The sequence below is a fragment of the Cervus elaphus genome, chromosome 7, assembly GCF_910594005.1.
Source record: "Cervus elaphus chromosome 7, mCerEla1.1, whole genome shotgun sequence".
NCBI lineage: Eukaryota > Metazoa > Chordata > Mammalia > Artiodactyla > Cervidae > Cervus > Cervus elaphus.
This window is the reverse complement of record NC_057821.1, coordinates 23,775,984-23,795,430: the sequence shown is the minus strand read 5'-3', so window position 1 is coordinate 23,795,430 and position 19,447 is coordinate 23,775,984. Positions and strand designations below refer to the sequence as shown.

Below are 19,447 nucleotides of genomic sequence, written 5' to 3'. Positions count from 1 at the left end.
AGAGAAGACTGAGCCAGACCCTTTGACATCCATCCTGAGTGTCTCCTTCGATCTCCTGCTGTCTCTTCTCCAATCCAAAGACAGAAATTATTTAAAGAAAAATTTACCAAATTATTCACATATAATAGCTAGGAAACAGTGTTATAATTTTTTATAACTGTTGCCTCTGATTTCTCTTGTTTGAATTACTAGTCTCCTATATGGTGAACCTAAAACTCCACTAAAATGTTATCAAACGACCTGCAATAGATGTTTGTATGTTCGTATCTCTTGCAGTATTTGGTTTGGGGCCATGCACCTTGAGAAGTGGGCTTCCTCGGTGTCTCAGTCAGTAAAGAATCTGCCTGCAATGAAGGAGACCTGGTTTGATCCTTGGGTCAGGAAGGTCCCCTGGAGGAGGAAATGGCAACCCACTCCAGTATGATTGCTTAGGAATTCCCAGGGACAGAGGAGCCTGGCAGGCTACAGTCCACGGGGTCGCAAGAGTTGGACACGACTGAGCGACTAAACCACCACCACCTTATAAAGTATAATAAATGTTGGCAACTGATTTACACTTTAATTTCCTGCTTAACATTAAATGAAGGTAAGTAATTTAATATAGATTCACACAAGAAAGGCATCGTGGTTTCACTTGTCTGCTAAGGAAACCAGTTGTCTGTTTTATTTTTTAGTCTATATTTCTTTCTATTGAAAGTTTTACTTCAAGGGAAATGGGTTTTTTCTCCTATGTAAATACAGACTATCCTTTTTAACTTAAGTAGTAAATAAGACGAGAAGGCAATGGCACCCCACTCCAGTACTCTTGCCTGGAAAATCCCATGGATGGAGGAGCCTGGTAGGCTGCAGTCCATGGGGTTGCGAAGAGTCGGACATGACTGAGCGACTTCACTTTCACTTTTCACTTTTATGCAATGGAGAAGGAAATGGCAACCCACTCCAGTGTTCTTGCCTGGAGAATCCCAGGGATGCGGTCACACAGAGTCGGACACGACTGAAGTGACTTAGCAGTAGCAGTAGCAGTAAATAAGACCTGACCACTTACAGGTATGTTTTTCTTTGTAGTTGTGAATGTAAGTACATTTTTGGAGTTTAAGTTTTAAAGTTTAATTTCAACCTTACAAAAAGGAGTTTGTTTGCAAAGCATAAGATTTTTTTTCCTTCACAAATCAGGCCTATTATTTCCGATATTCTTAAATAAAATCATCTTCGAAGTTGCCTTGAACTGGCAAAACATCCTGAAGGAGGCCTAATGATTCTATTCCTTAAATCCAAGCCCAGTCATGTAATTTATGATGTTTTTCTTTGGGGACTGGAGATTGGAGATTTAATTGAAATTTAAATTGAAATGACTTCTCTTCTGATATTAAAAATGCTTTCACAAGATTAATAAAATAGCCCCTCCTGATTACATTCCCCACCAGTTTTCCATCCCAAGAAAATTTAAAAAATAAAAGCAAACAACAAAAACAGTATACATCTTAGGCTCCTTGGAGAGGAAGACCAAACGTGCTCACATTTAGTAGAGACACATATCCTATCTTCCATGTATCACCAAGCCAGAGCACTCAGAAAATACTAGTCAAGTTGAGTGGAGTGCATGTTATGTGTGGAACACAAAGAAAAGGAGGATGAATAGCCCAGAAAGAGCAAACTCAGAGAGACATGAGAGCTGCCTTTAGAAACTGGAGGGGAAACAGGATTAAACTGACTCTGTAGGGCCCCCAAGGAGTGGAATGTTAGGAAGACAGATGTTGCCTCAGTGGAAGGAAGGCATTTCTAATAGAGCTGTCAGAGCTAGAAGGGATGCCGAGGCAAGAAAAGAGCCGCCTATCATGGGGAGGTTTTGAGCCTGGTATGGGTGACAACTTGACAGGGATGTTGGCGGGATGATCCAAATGTTGAAGGAGAGTGGGCAACTTGAGGGGCCTTCCAACACTGAGAATCAATGATGAAAATTTAATCACCAGCAAATACAGATACCTAGAAAGCCTAGGCATTTCTTATTTCCAAAGTGTTACAGCAGTTGTAGGAGGGTCTAAGAAGATGTGATATCAGTACACTTTGTGACTCAAACAGAACAATTTAAGTGCATGGATCATTTCACTTCCCCAGCCTATGGTTCAATTGAAATACCATGGCCCTGGGAAGGAACCAGGGGAGAATACATACAAGACCTAACAGAGTTAGCATCATAATCTACATTTAGTAAAATATTTATTGGGCACATATTAGTGCTAGGAGCTTCCCCAACGGCTCAAGCAGTAAAGAATTTGCCTGCAATGCAGGAGACATGGGTTCAATCCCTGGGTCGGGAAGATCCCCTAGAGAAGGAAATGGCAACCTACTCCAGCATTCTTGCCTGGAGAATCCCATGGACAGAGGAGTCTGGCGGGCTACAGTCGGTAGGGTCGCAAAGATTTGGACACAACAGAGCATGCACACACTTTCATTCATTTGCTAGTGCTAAGTACTGTGGATCTAAAGAGGAAATCCTTCAAATACCTGCTGTATAGCACAGGGAACTATACTCAATATTTTGTAATAACTTATAAGGGAAAAGAATCTGAAAAAATACATATATGTATGTATAACTGAGTCACGGTGCTATACACCTGAAACTAACATGACTGTAGTCAACTGCACTTCAACTATAGAAGTATGTACAGTAAAAAGGAAGAAGAAATCCTTTCCTAATTACCCCAGGTAAGTACCTGCACTCTGCTTAACCCTCTATTATAAGCTCCCTCTCTCTTATATTTTAAATCTTCACATGTAATTGCCTTCCACATTAGAAGTTCTTAAAGATGGGACAATTCTGTAGTCATCTTTGCAGCACCTGCCACTAGCGTGGGGAAATACAAGAAAAAATAAAATAGGCTCCCAAGGTGGGTGTTGAGAAAGAAAACGTCCTTGTTTTTCTGATAGGCTGTTTTCTCTAAGTATTAGAAAGGGCTTCCCTGGTGGCTCAGTCGGTAAGAGTCTGCCAGCAATGTGGGAGACTTGGGTTCGATTCCTGGGTCGGGAAGATCCCCTGGAGAAGGAAATGGCAACCCACTCCAGTATTCCTCCCTGGAATATCCCACTAGAAACAGTCTAACTTCTTCCCTTTATTTATATTGGTTGATGTGCTTTCACTTGACTTCAGATTCAAGGATATTATGAGAACATAAGAACAAAGAAGGGCAAAGTTATTAATTTCTTGAGCTCTCCAAGAAGGGAATCCCTAATGTTTCAGAAAATCAGGATTTTGGTTTCTATCTGAATGGGGTCTGTAGGGGCGTCTGCAGATTTTTATCAATCATCTTCCCCTTTCCCGTAGGTATTGTGGTGTCTGCTATGTTCTCTAAAGCAATATACACTTTGGATGGCCCTCAGTAAATTATAAATAACGAATGAACCTGCCTCCTGTCATTTTGATAGAAACAAGCAGCATTCCAGGCTGTGAGTCAATCAGCAGAGGGGTCACTGCTTTGCCCACAGTTTCCCAGAGCACTCTGATATGTCAGCTACCACAGAAACTGGAAGTAGTTATTTGGGCTTCCCAAGGCCAGTTCATTTCCTAGCTCTACCTGGACATATTCAATCTATTGAAAGTAAGCCAGAGTTCTCCAGATATCAAAGCAGCCACCCTGGAAGGTGTAATTCAAGAAGTTCGCATTGGGAAGGAGATTTTGATCAAATAAAACAGGGTAGCACAACTTGACGCTACTAGTTAGAGTTGTCTCAATGCCTAATTACACTGTCTCCTTACTTCTTTCCCAGCCAGCACTCAGCAAAAACAATGGAAATCAGTCTCTCCCAATGGACTGCTTTCAATGTCAGATGTAATATACTTCCTTTCTAAGTCATTTTTCTCTTGAGCTGATGCTTCTGTCAAAATTCAAGTTACCACTATCAGTTAGGAAATTATAAAATAGATACCCTCCATGCTAACACATTGCTACTTAATAGTAAGATAATAGATGTAGAATTTCTTTAATTCACTAGTGTATGAGACAGAACTTTACATAATTCTCAGTCACTTTAAAAATGAATTAGAATTATTTTTTCTTCTAAGGGAAGAAAAGCTAATAGTCTAGGAATATCCTAGGACTGTGGTTCTTTCAAGCTGTCTAACTATGAAAATCAACTTCAGATTTTGCAAATTATAAAGATGCCTAACTCCAATCTGAGACCTGACCTATTAAATCAGATCTTTAAGAATGTACATCAGGTTTCAAGATTTTTAAAAAGCTCCAAGAGAAATTCCACTATGAAGCCACATTTAAGAGCTACATTTTTAAAGTGTAGAGTCTTTTTCCAAGGTCAGGCAACAAGCTGGACTTTACAGTCCTATCAAGATATTTTATTGAGGCTACTTTTAATAAATGCATAGTGAAAACCAAAAAACACACATTTAAATTCAGTTTACAGCAGGGAACTTAAATTTGGATTTTAATTGGAAATGTCAACCATGTTTAAACCCTGTGTTTAAAAGAAAATTCTTTAAGACATGCAAAAAAGTGAAGTTGGACACATCTTATACTGTATACAAAAATTAACTCAAAATGGATCAAAGACCTAAACATAAGGCCTAAAACTATAAAACTCTTAGAAGAAAACCTACTAGGGGGAAAGCTTCATGACACTGGAAATGGCAAGGATTCCCTGGATATGACACAAAAATCACAGGCAACGAAAGTAAAAATAGGCAAATTGAACTACATCAAAAACTTCCGTACATCAAAGAATACCACAGAATAAAGAGGCAACCTGTAGAGTGGGAGAAAATACTTACAAATCATATGTCTAATACAGGGTTTATATACAGATTTATAAAGAACCACAACTGAACAACAAAACGCAATCATATTTACAAATGGCAAAGGGTGTGAATAAATATCTTTCCAAAGATATCACAGAAATAGCCAACAAGCATATTAAAAGATACTTAACATCATAATCATTACAGAAATACAAATCAAAACTTCAATGAAATATCACTTCACACTCATTAGGGTAACTACTACCCACCCCCCCAAATCAAACCACAATGGTAAATAACAAGTGGGGGCCTTGTGCACTGTTGGTGGGAATGTAAAATGGTATAATGGTATACCCACATTAGAAAACAATATGACATTTTCTCAAAAATTAAAAATAGAACTACCAAATGACATAGTGATTCTACTACTGGACATATATATAAAAAAATTGAAAGCAGGATCTCCAAGACATATTTGCACACACATGTTCAGAGTAGCACTATTCACAATAGCCAAGAAGTGGAAGCAACCCAAGTATCCACTAATGGATGAATGGATAAGCAAAATGTGGTTTATGCATACAGAAGAATACCACTTAGTCTTAAAGGGAAGGAAATGTAACATGTGCTCAACATACATGAACCTTGAGGACATTATGCAAAGTGAAATAAGCCAGTCACAAAAAGACAAATACTTATCAATTTACTTATACGAAGTATTTAGTCAAATTCATAGAGACAGAAAGTAGAATTATGGTTGTCAAGGGTTGGGGGGAAGGGGAAACTTGTTGTTTAATGATTATAGAGTTTCAGATTTGCAAAATGAAAAAGTCCTGGAGACTGGTTGCCTAAAAATGTGAATATACTGAATACTACTGAATTAGAAATCATTAAGATGGTAAATTTTGTGTTGTTGTTTTTTTAACCACAGTTTTTAAAATGATATAATTTAGGAAATTTGCTATAGGGTAAATTTTGGTTAAATGATTTCTAGCATCATACTATCTGCCATTATGAAATCCAGAAGATTTCATCTAAATAATCTGGGATGTAGTTAAAGCAAAATAAATGAAAAAATCTGACAAACATTAAAAAAGTATAGTAAATGAGAGTTAAAACTTTCTGATGGCAAATTACTCAGCATATAAATAACAACACCAAAATTTTATAGGTGATCCTTTTATAAGTAGATACACCAGGTAATGTTGAATGTTTTAAGATATGGTTATACATTTCAAATTGCTGTGATTGAGAATCTGCAGCCCATACATCTTCTCAAGAGTTTTATACCCAAAATGTAATTTCTCCCTTTTTTCTTTAAACTGAGAATAAGGAGGGGGTAATTTACCATACATTTAGCTCTTCTCTGGAAAACATCAGACTAGCTTCTCTGGGTAATTCTACACTAGACTGTTACCATATTCTGCATGGGTAGGAACCAAATAGCACATAAAGCACACTAGAAAACATTCAGCCGAAGTGTAGCAATGAACATTTTCTCTGAAGAGTCCTGAGACATTAAGCTGGCAGTGACTAAAATTATTAACAAATCAGCAGATTGTGCCTATGCTAAGCAAACAAATGGTTGCTGATATTCAATTTACACATTGATGTGTAGTCTGTTTTGAGCCTGATAAAGGACAGACCACTGTCCAATGAAAGCTGCAACATCTGTGATTGGAAGTGACCTAGCAGACATGACAGAGAGCCCAGTTCTCTGTATTTGAACAGTGAATTTCTTCTTAGAGTAAATTCGTAACTCAGCAAACTTCCTTAAATCCAGAATTAAACTTGTATAAAAATTATTAAGCTTTGAATTGAACTTCTGTTGAAATTATCTTTTTAGTATGTACACAAATAAAAATATGGAAAATATTTGTACAGATATGATAGTAGAAATCTTTAAACTTGGATCAGTGGTGCAGTAAACAGTGTATTATTAATCAAATGCTTACTCTATGTTCATTTTCTCATTTTAGCCCACTGCCACCATATAATGGAGGGGTTCTTATTGCAGCTAAAGCTAGAAAAAGATAAGCTTAAGAAGAATACATACATTACTCCAAATAACCCAGTTAAAATGTATTAAGGGTCTGGATTTGAAGACAAGTTCTCTTGACTTCCCAAAACCTTTTGCTCTTACCTCTGGGCACTATACTTTCTCTAGTTTTAGCACATTCACCTTCACTAATCTAATTGAATGGTAGGAGAAAAGTCCTGGGAACATATACTACATTTGATGCATTTTTAGAAGATAAATTCTAAGTTTAGTTTTCAGAGATGTGTCTATTACATCTTGAGGAGCATTGTGATGCATGAAAACTTAAATATTCTTTTTTGACAATCTCTAAATTGCATATAAAATTCCAATTTACTTAAATACCCACTACTTTACATAATGGAATATCCTCTTCAAAGGCATTATAGTCATTGAGAGGTATCAAAAACTTTTAAAAGTTTAATGTATGTTAGTCTTTCCTTAGCATTGTTTTTTTAAAAAACTAAATGATAGTAATAAAAAAAGAGGATACATATTTTAATTGGTGAGAAATACCACGTTGGCATTAGAATTCTAGAGTTTTACAATTGGAAGTCACCTGAAAAATTATCACATTCTTTTTCACATTACATTCAGGGTATAAATTAATCAGGAAAAATAGTCTATCCTCTTCCAAAGTGTCTCAGAAAATTAAAGATATGCTTTCAATAATCCTGGGTTCTTTAAAAGTATCCTGGGTTCTTTAAAATATGTTTTTGTGGTCTAACTTAAGAACCATTAACTGAGGTGTGCAATTTCTAACTACAGAGAAATCATTAACATAGTCCTGGAAAAATCAGTCTATGATAGCCTACTAATTTCATCTGTCCATTCAACAATTTGATAAACAATCAAGATAAAGAACTGCTTAAAGGATTTCAGTATCCTAATCTGAAAGTGTTATGGTTTGAAATAACAGTGCTCACTCTCAAAGTCACAAACTCTTGGAAATCACACAAAAATATAAATTTTCTGATCCAAAGTACTTTATGCTTTATTTATCTTTACAATTTGACCTTAGATGCTTGGAATTTCAAAAAATTCAGGCAACATCATATAAATATATATGTTATCTCTAAATGGAACTGTGGCAGGATACAAACATGCCTAGGTTAGTAAAGACTGTTTTAACAATTGAAAAGAGAGTCAATAGAGGGGAGAACGGGGGGAAGGGATAGTTAGGGAGTTTGGGATGGATATGTACTCATTGCTATATTTTAAATGGATAACCAACAAGGACCTACTGTATAGCACATGGAACTCTGCTCAATGTTATGCGGCAGCTTGGATGAGAGGGGAGTTTAGGGGAGAATAGATGCATGTATATACATGGCTGAGTCCCTTCACTGAGCACCGAAACTATCACAACATTATTGATCAGCTATCCCCCAATACAAAAGAAAAAGTTTTTTTTAAAAAGGGGAATCCAACCAAATTGGAAAACCAGTCTTACCTGAAATGTGTTAAGTGTCTCTGAATGTCAAGGTCTAGAATTGGAGTGGGTCTGGAGGATCCCAGCGGTGATCTATCTTGACTCAAAAGGTCTTGAAATTCTTTACAAATTTGTCTAAAATGAAAGACTCAAAATTAAGGTTGAACTCTTTAAACAGGGTTTTAATTTCATTCCATGATATCTTTCCAAAAGTTTGTTTTCTTTTAAAAGAAGGCTTGATAAAATTTCATAAGACAACCTCTGAAGTTCCATCTACAACATACAGGTGAGGAGGAACAAATTGACAGAATAACACTGAAACATATACATTAGCATATGTTAAATAGACAGCCAGTTGGAATTTGCTACAATGATGCAGGGCGTTCAAACCCGGCACTCTGTGACAACCTAGAGGGGGTGGGATGGGGTGGGAGGTGGGAAGGACGTTCAAGAGGGAGGGGACATATGCATGCATGTGGCTGATTCATCTTAATGTTTGGCAGAAAATAACATAATATTGTAAAGTAATTACTCTCTTATTAAAAATAAATTTATAAAAAAATACAGATGAGGTTCACAATGGCAACTATGTCTCAAATACTACAAGATGATCATTTAAATATATTAAAAAATTTAAATGGAGGTTAAAACATTGCTTCAGTTCTTGTATTAGGATATTTGAATATTTTTGATAATTGAATAAACTAATTTATAAGTTGGCAAATCAACTGCCTTACTGTTTAAACAATAGAACGAGTTACAATAAAGTTAAAGCTGAGGAAGAAATGAGGAAAATGCAAGTATGGAAAAATTTAGCTTATGCTAAGCAATTCAAGTACATCACACATGAAGCTGTATCCGGAGTAGTTTCAGAATTTCAGCGTTGATGTTTGATTCTTCTTCTTAACTCACTGACTTAGGAGAGCCTCCAGACTTGAAAACAGATGAGAACTTTGTAGATTTCCTTTAGGCAATTATCATATCTTATTATGACAGTTACTGAGTTATTATTTGTATGCTTAATTTCATTCTTATTTAAATTGTTATTTATGAAGCTACAGTAAAAAAATTCTTATTTTTTAAGCAAAATGTCACATTATGAATTATGTAACACACAAGATGATCTTTGATGAATCATAAATTCTAACTTTATCACTTACGTCATTGTCCTTAAGGACATAATTTTTTAGCTGATGTCTGAATTTAAAGTTCTGTTTTTCCTTTTGACTATCAATGTTACACTATCAATTAAAACTCCCTAAATATTCTGCTTTACCCTAATACAGATGAGTGTTAATCATAGTGAGTTCTAAATTCAATGAAGAGGTTTAATTCATGTTTTTCATAAATCAAATAAATGTTTTGTCAGGTACATTTTTTGATTCCCAAAACTGTCTAACTCATTCCTATTCTTCTTTTTAAATAATTGTCTAATTAATCAAAATATTTAGTTAATCAACAAAGCCCTGGGAACAATGAGGAGTTAGGAGGCTAATGGCATTTAACCAGCCCTTCGTACAATCGTATATTTGGCAATATAATTAAATAGAACAGAATCTGTTATTCATAGAGGTAAAAAAAAATATGCAACCCAATGTGCCAAGGCAGATGAGTAATTCGGTCTCTCATCTAAAGAGTTTTAAATTTTGTATATATTTTGGATACAGTTGTCACAGTCTTGTGAACAAAGGTGAACTGATTAGAATGTAATGAATATCCATATAGACTACTTCATTTCAACTTTGAACATTTTATTTGAAAATGGCCAATGCCTTACTGCTGGAAAAATTAGAAACTATTCAGAACACATGTTGGGTGCACTAATATTTGCAGAAAGGCATTAATTCCAAAACTTTCCTTACTTCATCTACTTATATTAACTACTGCTTGTATTTAATACATTTGCTATGACTGCATAGTCTCTGGTTCTTCAATTCTTCATATGGTCTAAAAAAAGATGGAATGGATATATATAACCACAAAGACAAATTATTTTGTCTGTCTCTTAATTTCTAGATGTTTATAGCCTATCTACTCTTATATAAAATAAGGTAATTTGAATTAGTGAATTCAATTCTTGCTTAACATTTAATGATCTGCTAAGGTCCAGCTATGGGCAGAGGGATCAAAGAGAATTACATGTTCTTGAAATATTTTTTGAAATCAAAGTTCAAAAATCACCTAAAATAATATATATTACTTAGATCCGAGGTAACAGGGAAATACTACTCCTTATTGAATCCACTACTATAAAACAGATGTCTCTGTATAACTTTGACAAATATGAAAGTACTGATGCTTCTCTTACTTCTCCTAAGTTCTTCTAATGTTTACTTCTATGAAAACAAAATCTCAGCATCCATTTGAATGCACTGGCTTCCAAACACTCAGAGTGATGGGAATTCTTAAGAAAATGGGAACTTGTGTTTGGAATGGCAATGGCAGCACTGCTGTGGACAGTAGGGGTGGACAGTTATACAGACATTACTGGAGGAAGGAGGACAAGAAGGATTTCTCTGGATCAGGGGGGTGAAATTCTTGGAATACGCATGATAAAACCATAATCAAGTGATTTCGAGGTATAAAACAAGAAGGTGTTTTATTTTGGGTAATTAGTATTGGCAGATAATAGTATCATTCAGAGGTATCACATGGCTATGCATATTGGGAAATCAATAAAATCCTGCTAGTTACAATGCTTTGGGAACACCTAGAAGATACTACCTAACTTCTAGCACTATATATTTCTCTTAATCTGTAACAAATTGTTATAGTCTCCTGAGATTATATTAAGGACAGAAATGAACAAATGACATGTGTTGGGCTGGCCACAAAGTTCATTCAGGTTTTTTTGTAACATCTTTCAGTTCCTTCTGGAAAAACCGAAATACGGTGGATGAAGACCCCTCTGAGTCAAAAACTGCTGGAAGAGGGAAAGAGTAGAAACAAAACAGAAGTGAAGATACCCAGGGAGATAAACGGCCCCCAAAAATCCAGGTTTAGGTCTTTTCACTCGCAAGTATTTGGGAACTTCCCCACCACAAAGCTCATCTCAAAACTTTAAGTCCAAATGCTATATCCCCCACAACGTTCTTTCTCAAATTTCTTGGTCTTCATTATCTTTCTGCTAATCTTTTCCCCTTTATCTCCTTGTTTTGTCTTTTCTTTTGCCCTACCTTATGTTTCGCTTCTCTCTGGGGGCAAGATGAGAGAACTATCTAGTACTCTCAGAAAAGCAATGAATAAATATATCTGAAATCCAAGCAGTGGCAGCCATGAGCAGCACAAACACCAAATGAGGGGTGTGCATTTCTTGGGCAAGCCTGTTGGGTATCCCATATACAACCTTAAATTTTAAAAAAGACCCATCTTACATTGGATGGGGGTAGAAGGAGGAATATTTAGTTTTTGTTTTATGCATTTTGAGATGATTCACATTTTAGCCAACATATCATAAGGTCATTTTTTGAAGCAATGTTTCTAACACTATCTACCATATACTTTCTCTTTAGAAGTTTCCCCCAAATAAGAAACTAATTTATAAATGATAAGTTAATCAGCTGGAACTATTAGCTCTAAAACCTGAACACAGAGGTAGGAAATTAAACAAGACTATTAATTGTCTATATGTAGCAATAACTTGTTTTAGTAAAGGGAACAGAGCAAGAATCAGCCATCACTTGGAAGATTTTGGACTAAAAATCTGAATGTGACTTGAGCAGTACTTAAGTACTTAAACAGTACTGAAGCAGTACTACTGGGTTTTCACACAGTAAATGGTAGTTCTTCCTTTAATTATCAAAAAGTTTTCAAGTTTGAGGGAACATGGAATCATCTTACGCAAGCTTCCTCCTTTTGGCATCATTTGTCTCATTATCTTAATTCATATTTTAATTGAGCTTTTTACAACTTGCAGAAGTTCTCATACATCCTGTCTTTTTCTTTTTGACAATATCACATGAAAGCTGGGGCAGTACAGGGATCATTTGCTTAATCATATTCAGGAAAAAAATGGGGGCACTGACGCCAAACCTGGATCCCAGAAATCTCCCTGTTACCTCTCATGCATCTGGGTCCTGAATTTTTGTCACACTCCGTGAACACTTCTAGTGTTTCAGATCTTTATCCTCATTTACTATGGCACAGTGAGTGGCTTAGACCAAATTGCATATTTAATATCAACTAACTGGCCTATCTGCCTGGAACTTACATCTTCTAAACACATTTGTCTCCTAAGAGTTCCCGTTATTCTGAAGAGGTTTTCTAAGAACTTTCATCAGGGTCAATGGTAGCTCCATCACTAACACAATCGGCAAATCTTGCTACGGGTACCACGCTGAGGAGGTCCTAGTTTAATACATCTAGCTGCTGGTGTGTGAGACCCTCTTGTTTTAGAGAATGGGTGTTTTCCAGACTGTTTTCCCCCATTCAAAGAAAATGAAAAAACAGGATGAAGGCACATAGAGACTCCCCCACTCTGCTTACTTGGTGGCTAGGATCATCTTTTTTCTTGCTGTCTGTTCTTTCTGTTCCATATGTTGTCTGGCAAGATGTTCTCCTACTGCTTTGGCTGGAAACTCTGTTTCACAAGTGTAGCCAAAATCTCGAGCCAAGTGTAACGCCTCGCCTATTGGCAGACAGAAAAAGTCAGTTTCTCACTGATGTCCACACTCAACAAGAGGAATACCTTCTCTTTCCTCAAGCCTCATTCCTGGCTGTGGGTCAAATGGATCATTTTTCCTATTCATTGTAAACAGTCCAAGAGGAAAGGAGCTTTGCAGGGGTGGTGAAGAAACAGAAACAGAAGCTACTTACCAGGCAGGGGTATGTGGGAAATTGTAGGAGGAAAACTGGAACCACAGTCAAGCAGTTCTGACTCCCTACGAGGCTCTGACCATTAGACCAGACGGACATCAGAGATCCTACATCTTAATGCCCTGGGCAAAAGCTCTATGGGCATGTCATTTTGTTGCTGCTCAACCTATAACTTATTCTCAATGTAACTGAAATATTCAGATATCTTTTCCATGATATCTTCCCTTGTGGCTTCCATAATAGCTTCCTCGTGGCTCAGCTGGTAAAGAATCCACCTGCAATGCGGGGGACCTGGATTTGATCCCTGGGTTGGGAAGATCCCCTGGAGAAGGGAAAGGCTACCCACTCCAGTAATCTGGCCTGGAGAATTCCATGGAATTCCATGGGGTCCATGGGGTCGCAAAGAGTTAGACACGATTGAGCAACTTTCACTTTCACTTCACTGCCTTTTCCATGAGATCTATCAAAACATTGACAAACAGTCCACATAATTTTTCAATGAACTTGGAACACTTTGGAAAGGCAAATAATCAAATTGTGTCAATTTCATAACATTACCTTGCTAAAGCAAGCATACTGCATAATTAGAGTACTAGCAATGTCAGGCTTTATGGAGAGCCTCCGTAGCTTTCAGCACTATGTAAGTGCTTCTTAGTACATTATTAAAAATAATAATATTTTAAAATACAGTATAATGATTAATAATGTTTGTTCTTTCATATAATCTGAACCCTGAGCAAACTTTTAAGACAAATGGTAAAATGACTTATTGGCAAAGAGGGATTTGGCCACGGACGTCAGTTTGGAAAGCAACAGTATTTTAAAAACTCAATCAAGCCAATTCTGACTTGACCATTAAAACTTTAAAAAAGCAAGTTCTTGCTACATATGTACTAAGCACCTATTTTTCTCAAGGTGCAGTGCTAGGTAGGCATAAAGGGGGTATAAAAGGACACCAAAGATTGTCCCTGTTTCTAGGAAGATGACAATCATATCAATAATGGTAGTCACAGCAACAATAAACCCAGAAAACACCTTAGAAGCACTTCATAAGTTATATTGAATCTATATAAGCATTATCTATGATCTGTACATGTTCATTAACATTATACTAATATTGTATATAATGAATGTTATCATATTGTATTACAAGTATCAAGCGAATATTAGAGATAAAAAATTTTCAGAGGAGGAGAAGGTGGTACTCATGGAAAGGTGACCAAGCAGTCAATCAAATTTTGCCATGAAGAAATTAAAAAATAGGTTTGATGACCAAACCTCATGACACTTGTTTGGTGATTGGCCAAAGCAATGTATTTGATTCTGCTTTATATTCATAGAATAAAGAGTAGTCAATAAATCAATACCAGGAAGAAATAAAAATGATTAATATCACTACAGAGAAGTAGGAAAAGTTTATAGATAAATACACATAATAGGCTAATATCAAAGAAACTTTCCTTAGTTAAGATACTATTTTTTTCTCTAGAAAAAAAGAGAAATATTAATCTTTCAGATTGGGAAGCTCATATTTATAAAAACGACCCCAAAATTATCAACAACAGAAAACAGGAAAACATTTTAGGATAGTATAGAGCTGAAAAAATATAATCCCGAGAGTACTTTTCCCTTAAATTTTTCTTCGATACATTTTTTTCCCTTAGGATCTTTAGTTGTAAAAAATGTAAATAATAATGTTCAATATTTGTTTGTGGGATTTTTTTTCCCTAAAAGCTTCTATCTCAAAGGTTTTTCCTTATCTATCTTAAGGAGAAGAAGGAACAAGACGAAGGGTTCTTTAATGATGGTTTAGTTACGCACAGAGTCGGACTGAAGTGACTTAGCAGCAGTTACGTGATTTATGCCCACAGAGCTAATGGAAATTGGTAGGGTTCCTGCCCATGTTAATTTCACCAAAGGCACACTTAGCCTATGGAAAGCTCCACTATCACTATGCAGATATTAGTTAATACCCCTATTTGAAGCTTCAATGTGTACAAATATTAACATCAAAATTAGACTTGCATTTATACAAGTGTGTTTAAATTTTATTTATGCTACTATGAGACATCAGTGTTGCAATTCATCCTTTTCATTCATTCCCTGAGTCTTAAACAATTTTTTTCTTTCCTCAAACCTGAAAAGCCCTGTTCTAGGCCTTGGAAGAGTCTAATTTAATATAAAAATATAATAATGTGGTAAAATGCTAGGTCAGATAATGCTTTGTGAATGATCCAGTCATGATTTTCCCCTCAGTCTGTTTCAAAGCAGTGGCAGGTCTTAAGTCAAGACTTCTTCATGTGGTAGAAAACATCATTTTTCCTCCATTTGAAATAGAAAGATGACAAAACTGGATAAAAAAGGTCTCTATATTGACTAGTCTGGGTAGTGCTAATTATTGGAGGGTCACACTTTTGGATAAAGCTTCAAGGTATAAGCAATATTTTAAAAGAGCTTATCACAGGAGTTGATCACCCTAACCAATTAGGAAAGACAATGTGTGCTTATTTGACAGAAGAAAAGGCACAAAGATTTTTTTAAAAGGGACATTGTAGGGATGTCCTTGGAGGTCCAGTGGTTAAGACCTTGTCTTCTAATGCAAGGGGTACAAGTTTGATTCCTGGTGGGGGAACCAGGATCCCACATGCCTCATGACCAAAAAACCAAATATAAAAGGAGGAATATTGTAACAAATTCAATAAAGACTTAAAAAATGGCCCACATTAAAAAAAAAAAGACATTGTAATGCCCTTTGTAATGCCCAATGTAGGATGATGACTTTTGCTAAGAAAATGACCACAGGGAGATAATTCAAGAAATTTCAAATGTGAGGTAAAACATCTTAAAGCTTGACCCAGCAAAGAATGGCTATAGCACCTGACCGGAGAACAAACTCATGTGACCTCAGGACTCAGAAGTATTTTGCAACTAACACAAACACCTTTCATAACTTCATCCTTATAGAGCAAGTCGAGTTATATACATTGATATGTCTTCATATTGCAATATTCATATAGAAATTGATATTTAAATAAAAATTTAAGAGACTATTATAGATACACACACACACATATATATGGATATATGCACAATACATTCTTTTCCTCTACTGTTTGTGCAATAGGAGAAGGAGTAAAACAGTGCATACAGGGGAACGGCAGCATGCCTCTTAAATTTTGTGCTAACACCTGATTCTTGGGGATCTGGAGCATTTTATGCAAAGCTCTTACCGAGCGGAAGTTTTAAAAACAGTTTGGATGGAACAGCTGCTATTTACATTTGCACTGACAGCCAGATCCTTTCTTCCCTTAGTTCTGTTTACTGCTTTCTCCTGCTTGCGAGGTAACATTGTTACTGGATGTACAGCAATGCTATATCAAAAGAAGTGGCAAGTGAAGACATTCTGAGATGTAGTTAAAACGTGTCGACTGTGCCACAAAGCTTTGGGTGTGAAAACCCAAGAATGAATGACTAAATGGGTCTGTGAGTTAAATGACACACACCATTCAGGAACAATGACAAACCTAGAGTTCAGTCCTATACCACAGACATCATAGAGTCAACAGGCTTAAGAAAAATGAAATATGGGGAGCAGAAAAGCACGTGAATAAGACGTTAGGGGATTCAACTGATTGGTAACAATAAAGATCTACAAGCCTCCCTGTCTCTGTGGGGGGATGAAGTATCCATGTGAACAAGTAGGTGCAGGAACCTGGGGGGACAGAGTGATCCCTGAAGGGCCATGTTCCATACAGCAAACACGGCTGCCGTTGCCTCATTTCTGGGCACGAGGAGGCAGGCTGCCCCATGGTGGCTGTTTTCCAAAGTGGATTTAATCTCTTCCTTTATTTCAATGAATTGTGCCACCTGACAAACCAGTACCAGCCCACCCCCTTTTTGACACCACTGAAGCAACACAGTAACTTTGGCAAATACGTCCATTGTTATTTCATGCCATTGCAAGAGTGACCATTTTAGAGGTAGGTTACATGGGGATAGTAAGAGAGCTTAGAGTATTTTCAGTGCAAGGCTTTAGGCTCTCTAGGCCAAGGAGTGCCATCCTCCCCTTCCAAAAAAGGGGATGGGGAGGGAGGCGGGATTGGGGATCGGGATGGGGAACACATGTAAATACATGGCTGATTCATGTCAATGTATGGCAAAAACCACTTAATTAGCCTCCAACTAATAAAAATAAATGAAAAAAAAGGGGGGGAAACCACTAAGGGTTTTCGATTTTTCAGCAGGAACAGCAGCAGATGATGACCCATATTGAGGATCGCTCTCCAAAAGTTGGTACAAGCAAAGTTACAGAATATGGGAAGAACATAAAGAGAGAATTTGCTCTTTGGTTTCAGGGCATTTGTTTTTCATAATGAAAAGCAAAAAGGAAAAAAAAAAAAAGCCAAAAACAAACTGAAGGGTAAATATTAGGAAAAATGTAAATGGCAATTATTGATGCAGCCCAGAAATGCACAGTTAATGGAAAAATGTTTTCTGAAGAAAGTGAATTGCTCATTTTCCTGACATTCTGGGTTTCCCCATTATTTTACCTGAAGTAGATCTAAATGCGTCTTTTTCAAAGATTTTTAAAAATTGGAGTATAATAGCTTTACAGCGTCATGTCAGTTTCTCCCATACAACAAACATGAAATCAGCCATATGTATACATGTATTCTTTTCCTTCGCATCTAAATGTAGTTTTAAAATAGAAATGAACACACCTGATTTCAACCTTTTATCCAGTCATTAAGGATTTTTTTTCTTCCTTTAAAATTACTGTATTTTAGAGGTAAATATATTTTAGACAACTATCAATAAATATCTAAAACTAGCTTGTACTAAAGATACTTCTACATTATTATTCACTGGATAATTCTCACCAAACGTCACTAACTGCACTGCCTTAGAAACTATTTAGGTTTAACTTCTTACTATAATACTCAGTAGTATTCAATGAAAGCAATAATTCATATGTGTTAAATTCTAGTCACATATCTGTGATTTCAATTTTAATTACATGTATGGAAAATAATACATTCAAATCTATCTCTGGGATTATTCCAAGAAGTACCTATTGGAAAGCAAATTTGAAAATATTTTCAAATCTGGGTAAGATATTATATTAAATAAGTTATCTTATACCATCAAGCTGCAGTAAATCCTAAAGCTGAAGGACAGGTTTAATGTATCTGTTACAGGCATCCAGAACTATTCTAAAAGGAGTGCATTCTGTAACACTATATATCATACAACCTGGGTTATAGATAAGGGTCTTATAAGGTGGTAGTTTCTCTATTTAATGATGACTTTGTTTCAATACCAATACTTTGTTTTTAAAGTGATAGTTTTATTCCCCATTCCATGCCCTGTACTTAGTACAGTATCTGATTCATAATAGGTACTTAGTAAACATGTATTAAATGGAAAAGCTTTCAAATATTTTATTGGCTAATTGTAACAACAGTCTTGAGAGGTACCCCTTACAAAATATATAAATGAAAAACTAGAGCAAAAGAGAATTGCTAGAAAGAATGAAATAAAAAAACACTTGAGTATATCATTATATCAGTGAAGCCATTTAATAAAATAGGTAAGTTTAAAGGTAGTGTTTTTCAACCCTTGCTATTCCCACAACCGGGGAGTCTGTTTAATACATGTATATACAAATGCACACACACACACTCACACATACACACATCAGGGTTTCATCCTACATCATTTAATCTCTGGAGCCAGGGCATCTGCATTTTTTGAAAGCTCCTGACCTCCTCTCAAGCCAAGTTTGAGAACTACTGTCCTAAGATGAAAGGAAAGCGTTATGTGGGAAGGAACTCTACACCTCCCCCCAAACCAGGATTCTGCAAAAGAAAGCAGTCGCTACAGAGTTAATATTAAACTGTAAAGACCTCTGTCTGTCTGGGTTCTCTGCATTCTGCCTTATTGGCTCTAACACAGTACACACTCTAGAAACAAAAATGGCTATGTGGTGGTAACGGAGAGATAGCATTCTTGGGGGAAAAAAGTCATCGGTCTATTAAAAAGTACATTTGTATAAGGAGATTTAATGTAAGACAAAACTTGCTTATCATAACAGTAGGGGAAAATGAATTATCAATAAAAGGTGTTGGGACAACTGGCTGGCCATCTGGGCCAAAAAAGCAAATAAAATTATATCTATATCATACATCCAACAACAAAAAACATCCAGATGGATCACAGATTTAAAGTATAGATCCACAAAGTAATTAGAAGATAATGCAGGAGAAATATTTTATAATCTTGGAATAAAAAAAAGGACTTTCAAAGTATTATAATAAAAACTAAAAGCTATGGAATAAAATATATGAGAAATATGATTATATCAATATAAAAAAGTTCTGCATGATATAGACCTGAACAATAAGCAAGCAAAAAA

At 36.1% G+C, this 19,447-nt stretch overlaps 1 protein-coding gene across 1 annotated transcript in view; it reads right to left on the bottom strand.

Annotated features, from left to right (window-relative positions):
• The window catches only part of TFAP2D (transcription factor AP-2 delta), a 59,564-nt gene that overhangs the window by 13,644 nt on the left and 26,473 nt on the right, over nucleotides 1–19,447 (bottom strand). Inside the window, exons 6-7 of the mRNA XM_043908744.1 lie at nucleotides 12,703–12,844; nucleotides 8,239–8,352 (exon numbers count right to left, since the gene is read on the bottom strand). Of these exons, the coding sequence (XP_043764679.1) occupies nucleotides 8,239–8,352; nucleotides 12,703–12,844 (256 nt within the window). The remainder of the gene's footprint in view (nucleotides 1–8,238; nucleotides 8,353–12,702; nucleotides 12,845–19,447) is intronic.